Source organism: Narcine bancroftii, chromosome 13 (assembly GCF_036971445.1).
Source record: "Narcine bancroftii isolate sNarBan1 chromosome 13, sNarBan1.hap1, whole genome shotgun sequence".
In the NCBI taxonomy this organism is placed as follows: domain Eukaryota; kingdom Metazoa; phylum Chordata; class Chondrichthyes; order Torpediniformes; family Narcinidae; genus Narcine; species Narcine bancroftii.
In genome coordinates this window covers 35,336,219-35,348,824 of record NC_091481.1, presented here as the reverse complement: position 1 = coordinate 35,348,824, position 12,606 = coordinate 35,336,219, and the positions used below count along the sequence as shown (strand labels likewise).

The following is a 12,606-nucleotide window of genomic DNA, read 5'->3' as shown; positions in this document are numbered from 1 at the left end:
GCACACACACACACACACACACACACACACACACACACGATTTAACTCATTTTTGGCTAATAACACTGGACAATGAAGATTTGCTTCCTGAACATTTTTGGGCTGCTGATCACAAAAATCCCCTTAAAATGTTCCTATCATGTACGTTTTTTTTAGATATAACCTATTTTCTAACCTATAGATATATATATATATATATATATTTATTTTTTATATATATAAATATATATATATATATTTTATATATATAAATATATATATATTTTTTATATATATATATATATATCAGTTAATGTGTTCACTTCTATGGGCAATGCATAATTGAGTTGAAGGATTAAACAGTTTTAAGTGTTTGCACTGATTTGACAATACAAATCAGCAAGGGAGTGCAGTTTCTTTGAAATAATTTCTAAAATAGGCAAGTTTTTTAGATGATCATAGAGTGGATTTTGAAACTTTTTCTGCTCATCTTGAAAGCAAAGCCTTTAACATTGAAAGTGGACTTGTCAGTTGCCCAGAAAATGTTAAATTCTATAACCCTAATGAACATGTGGGCACATACTTATGGTCATACAGGTACTTGAATATTGATTGGAAACAGCTATATTGTGTTTACATTCAGCCTGTCTTTTATTTAAAGGAAGAGCAGCATGCAAATACTTCTGCAAATTATGATGTAGAACTTCTCCATCAAAAAGATGCTCATACCGAACTGCTAAGGAGTGGTAAGTTGTGGTTTACACCATTTAGTTGGCGTTTGGCATAAAGTGCTGCCCATTCATCAGATTCTAAAAGCAGCTTTCTGAGTGTTTACCGCTAATTTTAGTCTGAATTCCAACCCTCTTTTGGCTGACTTTTTATCTTCTAGTCTCCATAAACTTAAGGTGTATCCAAAATTGTTATTCCTACTTTAAGTGGTACAACCCAAGTACTATCAGCCCCAGATTTGGCTTGCTTTGGTTTTAAAGATTTTTCTCCTTGCAACCTTGTCCCCATCCTCTAACTTCCTCCAAGGTTACAAAACAACCCTGAAATCATTTAAAAAAAAAATAGAAAAATCTCCTTAATGTGAAATAACAATAATGGAATTGAGGAGGAGTATCACAGGATCAGGTTAAGGTAGGAGGAAGAAAAGGTCGACCCCAAAAAAAAGTTCTCCTTGCAAGTTTTGCATCTTGTTTTTCTGTCCTTCAACTTTATGATTTAATCATTTTTGGCTAATAACACTGGACAATGAAGATTTTGCTTCCTGAACATTCCAGCTGATAGTCAACGTCCTTCAAACGTACAAAACCATGAAGTGCAAACATGTCATTGAAAGTTCACTTTCTGCGTTTGTACTCGGACGTCTTCCCTGCTGATATTGGTGCAGTCTGTGACGAACATGGGGAAAGGTTTCACCAGGACATTGCAACCATTAAAAAGTGGTATCAGAGCACAGGAATCCATCAATGCTGGCCATCTATTGTTAGACCCTGACACAAGTGGCATCAGATGCTGAGTACAGATGAAAATCAGCAACAAAACATTTTTAGATCAGTTAAACTAACACAATGTGTCAGCATCATTGTGCGATTAAACATGTTAAATTCAATAAAAGTTAATTTAATGGAAGTAAAACACAAAAATCTGAGGACATCATGGGTTGAAGTAAAAACACAATGCTGGAGAAACTCAGCAGGTCAAACTGTCCTTTATATCTCTTTGGCTTGGCTTCGCAGACGAAGATTTATGGAGGGGGTAAATGTCCACGTCAGCTGCAGGCTCGTTTGTGGCTGACAAGTCCGATGCGGGACAGGCAGACACGGTTGCAGCGGTTGCAGGGGAAAATTGGTTGGTTGGGTGTTGGGTTTTTCCTCCTTTGCCTTTTGTCAGTGAGGTGGGCTCTGCGGTCTTCTTCAAAGGAGGTTGCTGCCCGCCGAACTGTGAGGCGCCAAGATGCACGGTTTGAGGCGAGATCAGCCCACTGGCGGTGGTCAATGGGGCAGGCACCAAGAGATTTCTTTAGGCAGTCCTTGTACCTTTTCTTTGGTGCACCTCTGTCACGGTGGCCAGTGGAGAGCTCGCCATATAACACGATCTTGGGAAGGCGATGGTCCTCCATTCTGGAGACGTGACCCACCCAGCGCAGCTGGATTTCAGCAGCGTGGACTCGATGCTGTCGGCCTCTGCCATCTCGAGTACTTCGACGTTAGGGATGAAAGCGCTCCAGTGAATGTTGAGGATGGAGCAGAGAGAACTCTGGTGGAAGCGTTCTAGGAGCCGTAGGTGATGCCGGTAGAGGTCCCATGATTCGGAGCCTTTATATAGCAAAGAAACAAATGCATTACTGACATTTCAGGCTTGAGATACGGAAAATTACTTCCTTCCTTTGCAACCACCCTTCCCCACTATTCTTTTATTTTGACTCCTGCCAACATTTTTCCATACCTTGATAAAGGGCTGAAGTCCGAAACGTCTGCTATGTATTTATACCTTTGCTATATAAAGGACTCTATTTGACCTGCTAAGTTTCTCCAGCATTGCACTTTTACTAAAATTTATTTAATGTTTCTTCAACTTACTACGTGATGCAGCAAATCTGAAATTATCTTTGTGTTCACCTTGAAGTTGTCTATCATAATCTCCAATTTTTTTTTGTTGCAGGAAGCAAACCTTTTGGAAAAACAATTGTTGTCCAGTGTAAGAGAACTCTGGGCAATCTGCTGCTGAATTTTTAACAAGTCCAGACAGTGGAAATTTAAATGAGTGAAGGTTTAGAGTCATTATATCAGGGTTTATTGGCTGCCAGAAACTCGAGGGAGATCCTTGAGGGCTATCCAGAGATCAGAAGATTTATTTTGTAGTTCCCTTACATCTTGATCCCTTACATCACTAAAATAAATGATCTAATTCACATTCCTGTATGTGGAACATTTTTTTGCCATCTCTCTCTCTCATTCTAGTCTCTTGTCCCCAGAGAGCAGCAGTCCCCTGTATTCCAACAGTAATCCTAACATCTGTGAAGAAGTCACACCAATGCTTTTTCATTCTGAAGAAGTCTGAGGAGGTTTGGCATGTCATTGAATACTCCATCAAACTTGTACAGGTGTACTATTTAAAGTGTACTGACTGGTTGCATCAGGGCCTGCTTTGGAAACTCAAGTGTCCAAGGAACAGAGAAGGCTGTCAAAAATGACAAACCTAGATCATGGGCACCAATCTGACATAGATTGAAGACATCTATGTGAGAAGCTGCTTCCAAGCAGCCAGCGTCATAAAGGACCCCCATCACCCTCTTCTTGCTGCTTTCTTCAGTCAGAAAATACAGATGCCTGAAGTCTGGCACCTATAGGTTCAAGAACAGTTTTTTTCCCCCCCCCCCAACAGCTATCAAGCTGCTTTTGCTGCCCTAACCATAATCTACTCCGAGCTCACCAAAAGACACATCTGTACCATTGAAACTTTGCTTTGTTTCTCACACTAACTGTAAATGTAAATATTTATTTAACCTTATCGGTCTCGTGTCCTAATGTGGTAATTTAATTTATACTTTTGTTGCTGGTGTAACTTGTGTACCTGTTTGCCTGCAGCAAGCAAGAACTTTGGTTCATCTGTACATATCTGCACTTGTGTAGTGACAATGTTCAGCAGTTGGATGTTAACCTGAGCAAGCCACATTCTGCTGAATGAGCCCCATGTCATGGTTTTTGAGATCATCGGAGACCTGATGAATACCAAACCAGTTAAACATCAAATATTTTGTGGTAGTAAAATTATGGTAAAGAGCAGTTAACATCAAAAGCAGCTTTGAGATCAATGCACTCTACACAGAGAGGACCCCAGAACTCCAATCTTGTTTGCATGAGGCAAATTATGTGTAATGTATAAAGTGTAAAACTACTTTAATCCCTGGTGTGGTTTTGTAATAGTTTGTATTCTGGTTTTTTTTTCTTGCCAGGCAAGTGAGTCATGTGATATCATAATTCTTGTACCCTTCTTTCAATCCCCAGTAATGACTTCTGGCCTGCATGAGTGCAGATTTAGACTGACCTTTCAATGAAAGTCTGGTCATGTATTGTGCAAATTAGTACAGTCTGTACTTTGAGGTATATAATTCAAAAATCAGCACTTTGCATTTTATACAGGAATAAATTTTATGGAATATGTACAGTGGCTTTGGAAATGTTTAAAGTTCAGATTTATTGTCATAGTACGTACATGGCATTGCATACGATCCTGAGATTCTTTTTCCTGCGGGCCAGGCAGAATTTCTACTTAATGATAGTGTAAAAGAAAACTGTACTCAAAAAAAGATGCGTAGACAAAAGAAATGTAAACAAGAAGGAAGTTCAAGCAAACTGCAATACAGAAAAAAACTTATTCAGTAATAAATAATGTGCAAAGTAAGTGTCCTTAAACGAGTCTCTGGGTTTGATGTTCAGGAGTCTGATGGTGGAGGGGGAGCAACTGTTCCTGAACCTGGTGGGGCGAGTCTTGTGGCACCTAGACCTCTTTCCTGATGGCAGCAGCGAGAACAGAGCGTGTCCTGGGTGGAAAATGTGTGAAGATCTGAATAGCAGTTTTTTGGCAAAAAATATGGTCTTGAAATCAAGACAAAAGAATCAATATCCAATCCAGAAAATAGACTTTATGAAGTTATGAGCAATTTGAAGCTTATCAATTTGTTTTTTTTTGTCATTACTAACATTTTTGTTTATCTTTTCAGAAGGGAAGAACATGACACCAATAACATGTATGTCAAATATTATTCTTTGAATTCTAATAGCATTCAGTTTTGAACTTTGAAATCTGATTGTGTTTACGTTAGAATTCTACCTTTTATGGCAGCCCTCAGGAAATGCTGAAGTGGGCTACTGGCCTTTTAGAAGATGTTAAAATTGAGATAAAAAGATTTCATGCCATTATATAAAAGAGAAGGGGTGACCAATATTTACTCCATAATCAACAACGACAAAACAAGTTTCCTTAACATTGATGTCATTGCCTTAGATAGACTTTTCCTTTCATTTCTCTTCATTGCTTGTGAAGAGACCATTTTTGATTGTTCACAGCCTTTTATGGCAGTTTACAAGGATTAAGAAATTATGCATAATGGGTTTATACATTGAAGAAATATAAATGATGGGATCCAAGTTTTATGTTGAATATGGTTCACTTCTGTAGTTAAATTTTCAGAACAGTTAAACTGAATGCTGGAGTGATGCTAAAGTACTATGCTATGAAATATTCTTTCAAGTCCTGTCACCTAAATGTGTGACTGACATGAACTTGGCATCTGCATAACAAAATATTTCAGCCTCTTCAGTCAGTGTGTAAATTTTGTCACATTTCTCTAAGTTCGGGCTGGAGTTCCAGTGCCCCATTGAAGTAATTGCAGCATAAGTTTGGATTTCTGTTGCTTGAATTACTCTGCATGTTAGAAGAAAAATCTTAATATCACTTCTTACATTTGTAGGTGACCACTTCAAAGGAAAGAAAGGTAACTGGTAGTGTAACTTAGTGTTTAATTTAACACATTTAGATTTTTTTTTACAGGTTTCGAATTTATTCCAAAAAATATGTTGAATCGTGTAGCTGAAGTCTAGTCTGATCTCAGATTTGTCTGAAAGTTATTTATCAGTTCTGAAGCAACGATCTTCTGTCCACAAATGCTCTTTTAAAAAAAAGCCTTGAATAATCTTTATTGTTCAGTTTTGATTTTCTGGCTCCTTTGTCTTGCAAGAGACGTGAAGGGCACAAGAGAAGGTGTACCAGAATTTTACTGATGAAATCAAGAAAGACTCCTCAAAAGGAGAGGAGTTTTTCTAAGGTCTAAGAAATTAATAAATATCTTCAAAGCCAGAAGACATCTTAATAATAAACCTAAAGGAATAACTAACTAGAAGGAATAGAAATAAATTAAATCAGGAGTAAATTTATTTTAGTTGTTTGGTGCAGCATCAACGAGGTATAAATATAAGGCCATCAAAAGGAACAAAGGTAAAGAAGAGAGAGGTCCCTTTATGCGGCAGGTTAGAATATTGAATTGCATTTCTAGTGCAGAATTCATCATGTTTTAAAGTGGAAGTCAAAATGACAAAAGTTAAAGGAAAAGAGTTTGTTTAAATGCTAGCTTTTCAGAAAACTAGTATTTAGGTGATGGGTTGCAATATTAATGAATTTTCTACCTTTGGAATTTAAACTCTATTGTTACAAGGCTTTGATATTTCAGATTAGCTAGTGCATGGGCTGAATTGTATTGGAAATGCAAACCACGAGTGCTTTTTACTGAAGGAAATCAAGGTTTAACTCACTCCCAAAAACATGGCTAGGTTTGATCAGCTCTTTCCTGGCTCATTAGATGGAGTGCCAACTCAGGTTGAAAATATGGGAATGTTCCTTGAATCACACTTCCTTTTTATAATAACAAGATGCTTGATGGGAACTGAAGCCAAATCTATGAAACATATGCACTATTATCCTGGCTGAAGCTGTAGTTATTATGCACCATGGCATTTCATTTGAGCCATATCTAAAGTTGGGTTTGACTTCAGTAATTATGTCATAATTTAGTTTAGTTTGTATGCTCAGTCAGTGCATATATTTAACTTAATTATTAGGATCTGCATTTTTAAAAACCTTTTTGAAACTTCATCTCCTGGGAGTATTAAGATGGAGATTTAATTTGCTCTAAATATTTTGAATTTTGCTTGTCCTATTTGGTTTTGTATTGCAGTTGATCCACATCTCAGTAATAGCAATAGAGATGGTGCCGTGAAAGATACTGTGACATTAAAGTGGTGCACTCCGCGAACTAATAATATTGGTAGGTATGAATTTGAAACAAGCTCGTAAGAGTATTACATTCATTTAATTGACAGAGGTTTTAAAAATAAGCTTTTGCATTGTCATTTAAATTAATTTCTTTAACATACAAACCAAATGTTTAAGTAAGACAATTGACAAAGCTTGTATATATAATTATATTATAACGTATAATTTATCCACAACGAAGTTTGAATCTTCTAAATGTTCAAAGATTTAAAAAAGAGACAAGTGCTGATCATTAACCTTCTATCCCCCAATAGAGTTGTTATTTTTTTGTCTTCCTTGCATGTGAGAAGATGGAAAAAAAATCTGTGTGAAAGGTGCAATTACTTTGATGTTTAAATTCTCAAGTTTGCATGGAGCAGATCTGCACGATATGATTTATGGGGAAATGTGAAGATGCAATTTCTGGAGCATTTATCACTGCAGTTTATCATACCAGTTGGGGATATTGGTAAAATTTACAAACACAATATTTCTCTCCATACACCACCTTTGACTTCAGCAGATGCTGCTGGAAGCTGGTTTGATCATGGTCAACATCCTCTGAGTATTGTAAAAACACATTCCTGGAGAAACTCAGCAGATCAAGCAGTCTATATAGCATTTTAGGTGTGAGCCCTTCATCAAGGTATCAGCAAAATGGAGCACAGGCCCACAGGCAGGAGGTAATAGGTGGATAAGGGAGGGAGAGAGGGCACACCAGCAAACATCAGGAGTGAGGATGGCTTGTTCAATCATTTTGGCAAAAAATTAAGGAATTTCTTTAAAAATTGTTTAAGATCCAATTTTTGCTAGACCCCAATATTTGTTTGTTGGGTTGTATTACTGATTTGGGGTTGGATAAGTTTCAGACAGCTTTTCTTTGTCTAGCATTGGCTGTAGCACGTAAATGTGTTGCGATTTCATGGAAAGACGAGGTTGAGGTAAATGCAATTCGTTGGCTTAATGAGTTGAGGTCCTGTATTTATATGGAGAAAATAACATACAACTTGCATGATAATTATGACTTTTTAATTAAGATGTGGTCGCCTTATTTGAAATGTATGAGTTTAGTAATATCTTAAATTGTAATATGTGTTTTAATGCTTCCCTTGTGGAGTTTGCTGAGGGTGGGTGGAGGGGGGTGAGTTAGTTGTAGTGGGTGAGTTAGTTGTAGTTTTCATTTTTATATTATGGACTTTGTATAAGTTTTTCTCTTGAAAATTTTCAATAAAGTTTTTTTAAAAAAGGAGTGAGGATGGCTCTGTGTATGGAGAGGGAAGGGGGTGGAGAGCTGGAGGAAAGAAGACAGGGATGGGGAAGAGAGAGAGAATGGGAAGTGGTCTAGCAGAAGCTGGAGAAGTCAATGTTAATGCCATCTGGTTGGAGAGTGCCCAGACTGAATATTAGGTATTTCCTTGAGCACTTGGCTCGTGCAGTAATCTTTTACGTGGCACCTTATCAACTGCCTACTGGAAATCCAAAGGTACTGCATCTAGGTTCCTGTTTATCTGACCTGCTGCTATATTCTTGGAGAATTCCAATAAATTTGTGAAACCTGATTCCCTTGTATGAACATTTTGATTCTGCATGATTGATTCCCAATTTCCTAAGTGTCCTAATACTGTTCCCTATTTGATCCCAACAATTTCCTAATGACAGACATTATATTTAATGGCCGACAAAATCTATCCTTTCTTCCACATTGGTCCAAATGTTTGTAAATGCATAAATTTGTGGTTTTTAATTCACTAGAACTTTTCCCCAGAATCTAGAGACATTTGCAAGATCAAAGATGCTTTAACACACTTAAGCTTCAGCGACACAATTCAATTTCGGTCTATTTCCACTTTCTTCTTAATTCATTGCTTCAATTCTCATGAGTCTTATGTATAATAATGGAGTGGATATCACCTCAGTTTACTTAGTTTTCAACATCTCCTCAACTGTGTGCCTGCACTACTTGTGAAATAAGTCAGCTTTGCGATGATTATCAGAGAGTCAGTTTCCATTTGAAGATCCTTCATGTGTTCTGACAAAAAATCTTTGACATAAAACATTTTTCCACAGATACTGCCTGAACTGCTGTTTATTTTTATTTCAGGTTTCCTGAAGTTGCAAGTTTCTGATGCTTATTTACTCCACTTTGTCTTGGTTTATAGTCATTATTTCTTCCATCTTTAATTGCTTTGAAAGGGCAGCAATATTTTGTTCTCAATGAGAAATTATCCTGAGTAAGAGTTTGGAACAGTGGTTCTCAACCTCTTTCTTTCCACTCACATACCAATTTAAGTAATCTCTAGGCCATTAGTGCTCTGTGATTGGTAAGGGATTGCTTAAGGTGGGATGTGAGTGGAAAGAAAAAAGTTGAGAACCACTGTTTAATTTGTACCTCATTGACTCGTTATGTGCACTGTTTCCTAACTCCAAAGGAAATGGGCCAAAGACCATTTTTCTCAAGCAAATTATTTCAGTCACAATTGGGTCTAGAGCAGTGATTCTTAACCTTCCCTTCCCACTCACATCCCACCTTAAGCCATCCCTGACTAATCACAGAGCACCAATAACATAGGGATTACTTAGTGATATGTGAGTGGAAAGAAGGTGGTTGAGAATCTCTGGTTGAGAATAACTGCTTTCATCTATGTATAGATATTTACCATATTTTAAAGTATGTCCTGTTTATTTCTTTCAGAGTTGCACTATTGCACAGGAGCTTACAGAATATCGCCTGTGGATGTAAACAGTAGACCTTCTTCTTGTCTAACAAACTTTTTATTAAATGGTGGGTAATTTTGCTATATTTAGTAACTGAAGTCTTTTTGCAGAAAATTGCATCAAAGCTCCTTTTATGCTCGATGTCACCTTGTGCCTGATATCAAAATTATGTTTTGATTTGTTTATAGTTTCCTTATACAGTAAAGTCCCCAGTATCCGGCACCTACAGGAATCGGAAATGTGAATTTTCCAGTTGACTGAGACTCACTCTACCAATGCCTAACTAAAACATCTACATTAAAAATTTTAAAAGACAAAAGACAGTGCAAGATGTAAAGTAATTTTAAAAAGAATCAAATCCAAGCCCTGGTTGTTGGTGCCTGAACAGTGTTGCACTTAGCTGCTGCACTAACTGTGCCATCGTCATAATTAACCTACCCCCCCCCCCCCCCCCCCATGTTTACAGATAAAGCTTTACTCATGTACTTAATACTAATAAAAATAAAGGGATAGGGAGACACTTTGGGGGAGTTGCCCCAGCAGCGAGCAGCATCAGCTGGTTCTTCATCCTGCGTGCCGCCATTTCATTCCAATGCAACTTTATTCAAACAACAGTTGCGGGTGGGGGAAAAATGATGCACTCCACTGGCTGAATATTTGCTCCCGTCTTCACCAAGGCAAACCCAATGCACCTCCACTCAGGTGTCCCTGTCATCTTCCTCACACTGACAACCCAACACTCCACGCAAGTGTCCCAGTCAGGCCTTAGGCGCACTCTACCACCTTCCTCACATTGACAGCCCAGCTTAGCTCCACGTAAGTGAATAGGTCAGGCTCTCAGCGCACCTTCCTTGCATTGACAACACAACTTCCCTCCACACAAGTGTCCCAGTGAAGCCCTCACCACACCTTCCTTGCACTGACAGCCTGACTCATCTCCACACAAGAGGTGACAGCGAAAAGAATGTGTGTGCACTGAGGGGCATTGCTCGCCCAGCAGGGCAAACCTACATGTGTCCAACGAAGTCTTAACACTCCCCCGCCGGGTCCACCTGCCCAGTCTTATTAATCCAATTTATTTACTTATTTTTTTCCATTTTTTGTTGGTTGTTTGAGTTTCCAGTTGATTGAGTTCTGCATAATAGGAATTTTTACTGTATTTTCTGAGCATGTAGCTCTTGTAACAAAGAACCTTTTTAAAACTGTATTAATACATATGATAATAGTGTGTTTTAATGGCAAGTTAAAAGAATAATTGTGTTGATGTGTAAATAATTGTATACTGCTATTGTTTCCATTGATGTTACCTTCTTTCATTGTACTGGTTATATATTGTATTGTTTGTTCATGAATCTTACCTAAAGCCTTAGATCTTCAACTTGAAGTACTATTGAAATCAGTTTGAAATGAATATGTTTTCATTGGCATTGTAGCCAGAAGCCAGATGGAAATGAGGATGTACAAGTCTGAGGGGCTCCTTTGAAGCTAACTAAAATAAATTCTGGCTGCTCAGAATCAGAATGTGTTGTTGTGAACAAGTCATGAAATTTGGTGTTTTGTGGCAGCATCATGGTGGAAACATTCATATTATAATCATCTTACAACATTACCATCAATGAAAAAATTAAAATAATAGTGCACGATAAGTAAGGCAGTGTCTCTGGTTCATTGATTATTCAGGAACTGGATGGCAGCAGGGAAGAAGCTGTCCTTGTGGCGCTGAATGCTCGTCTTTAGGCTCCTGTACCTTTTCCGATGGTAGCAGAGTGAAGAGGGCGAGGCCTGGGTGATGGGGGTCTTTGAGAATAGAGGCTGCTTTTTTTAAGACAATTAAATGAACATAAATGGGACTATTGCCTATTGACAGAAGCAAAGCCTATTTTTTAGTTTAATAGCAATGCCTTTCTCAATTGTTATTATTCACTTTGCAATTACTTCAAGCAGAAGTGTCCCAAATATTGGCTAACACATATTTTCTGCATTTATTGAAAGGCTGAGAACATTATAGTCGAGAAAAGGAGAATGCATATATCTGCCTTTGTGACTTGCACACCATGTTCTAATTCAGAACTTGGTGTGCAAGTCACAAGGTGCTGTGAGAAAACTTGTGTTTACAAACAGTCTAGGTAGCAACCCATGAATGGTTAGACATGGTACAGAGTTACAGAGAGATCAATTAGTACAGATCAAAGGCACCATAATTTTACAAGTATGGGGTACATTTAGGAGGCTGATAATGGCTGGAAAAAAATGGAAAGATAGATCTGGCAGTGGATATTCTCAGACTTGTGAATATTCTTTCTGAATGCGAGGAGAGTGAAGAGAATATGGCTGGGATGGGATGAGTCCTTTCAGAGCAGTTAGCACAATGCTGTTAGTGCCAGCAGATGGGAGTTCTTACCGTGTCTTTATGGGTTTTCCCCGTGGCTCTGGTTTCTTCCCATCATTTAAAACATACTGGGGTTGTAGGTCAATTGGGTGTAATTGGGTGGCATGGGCTAATGAACCAAAAGGGCCTATTACCATGCTATTTGTCTAAACTTAAATTTAACTGCAGTTTTTTGTGGTCACAGTGGAGCATTTCCCATACCATGTAATGATGCATACTGACAGGATGCTTTACTATAAATGGTTCATCTATAGAAGTTGCTGAGGGACACAGCAACTGTAAGCTTTTGTGTTGGTGGAGAAGCTGGTGGGCTCTCTTCACAAGCATATTGAACCTGGTGGGCTCTCTTCACAAGCATATTGATATGGGTGGACCAGGACAGGTCACTGGAGTTTTTACTCATAAGAGTTTAATTCTGACTACTATCTCCACCTCAGCACCATTGATGTGAACTCCACCCTTCTTTCATAAGTCTCTGATCAGGTCCTTAATCTTGCTGATGTCAAGGGAAAGGATTTTGTCTTGGCCCCATGCCACTAGACCCTCTATCTCCCTTATATGTTCCAGCATCATTGTTTTAGATCACCTATGACAGTGGTGTCATCCATAGATTTATCAGTGAAGTTGGAATGTTTAGCCATGCAGGCATAGGTGTGTAGGAAATATAGGAGGGAACAGGATTGTTCTGCCCATGTCACCTTGTGGGG

General features: G+C 38.3%; 1 protein-coding gene across 3 annotated transcripts in view; it reads left to right on the top strand.

Moving 5' to 3' along the window:
* Positions 1-12,606, top strand: part of ints13 (integrator complex subunit 13) — a 60,520-nt gene that overhangs the window by 32,615 nt on the left and 15,299 nt on the right. For all 3 annotated transcript variants that reach the window (XM_069909659.1, XM_069909658.1, XM_069909661.1), the window contains 5 exons: positions 641-725; positions 4,709-4,735; positions 5,459-5,482; positions 6,719-6,808; positions 9,488-9,577. In XM_069909659.1, coding sequence (XP_069765760.1) covers positions 641-725; positions 4,709-4,735; positions 5,459-5,482; positions 6,719-6,808; positions 9,488-9,577 — 316 coding nt within the window. The remainder of the gene's footprint in view (positions 1-640; positions 726-4,708; positions 4,736-5,458; positions 5,483-6,718; positions 6,809-9,487; positions 9,578-12,606) is intronic.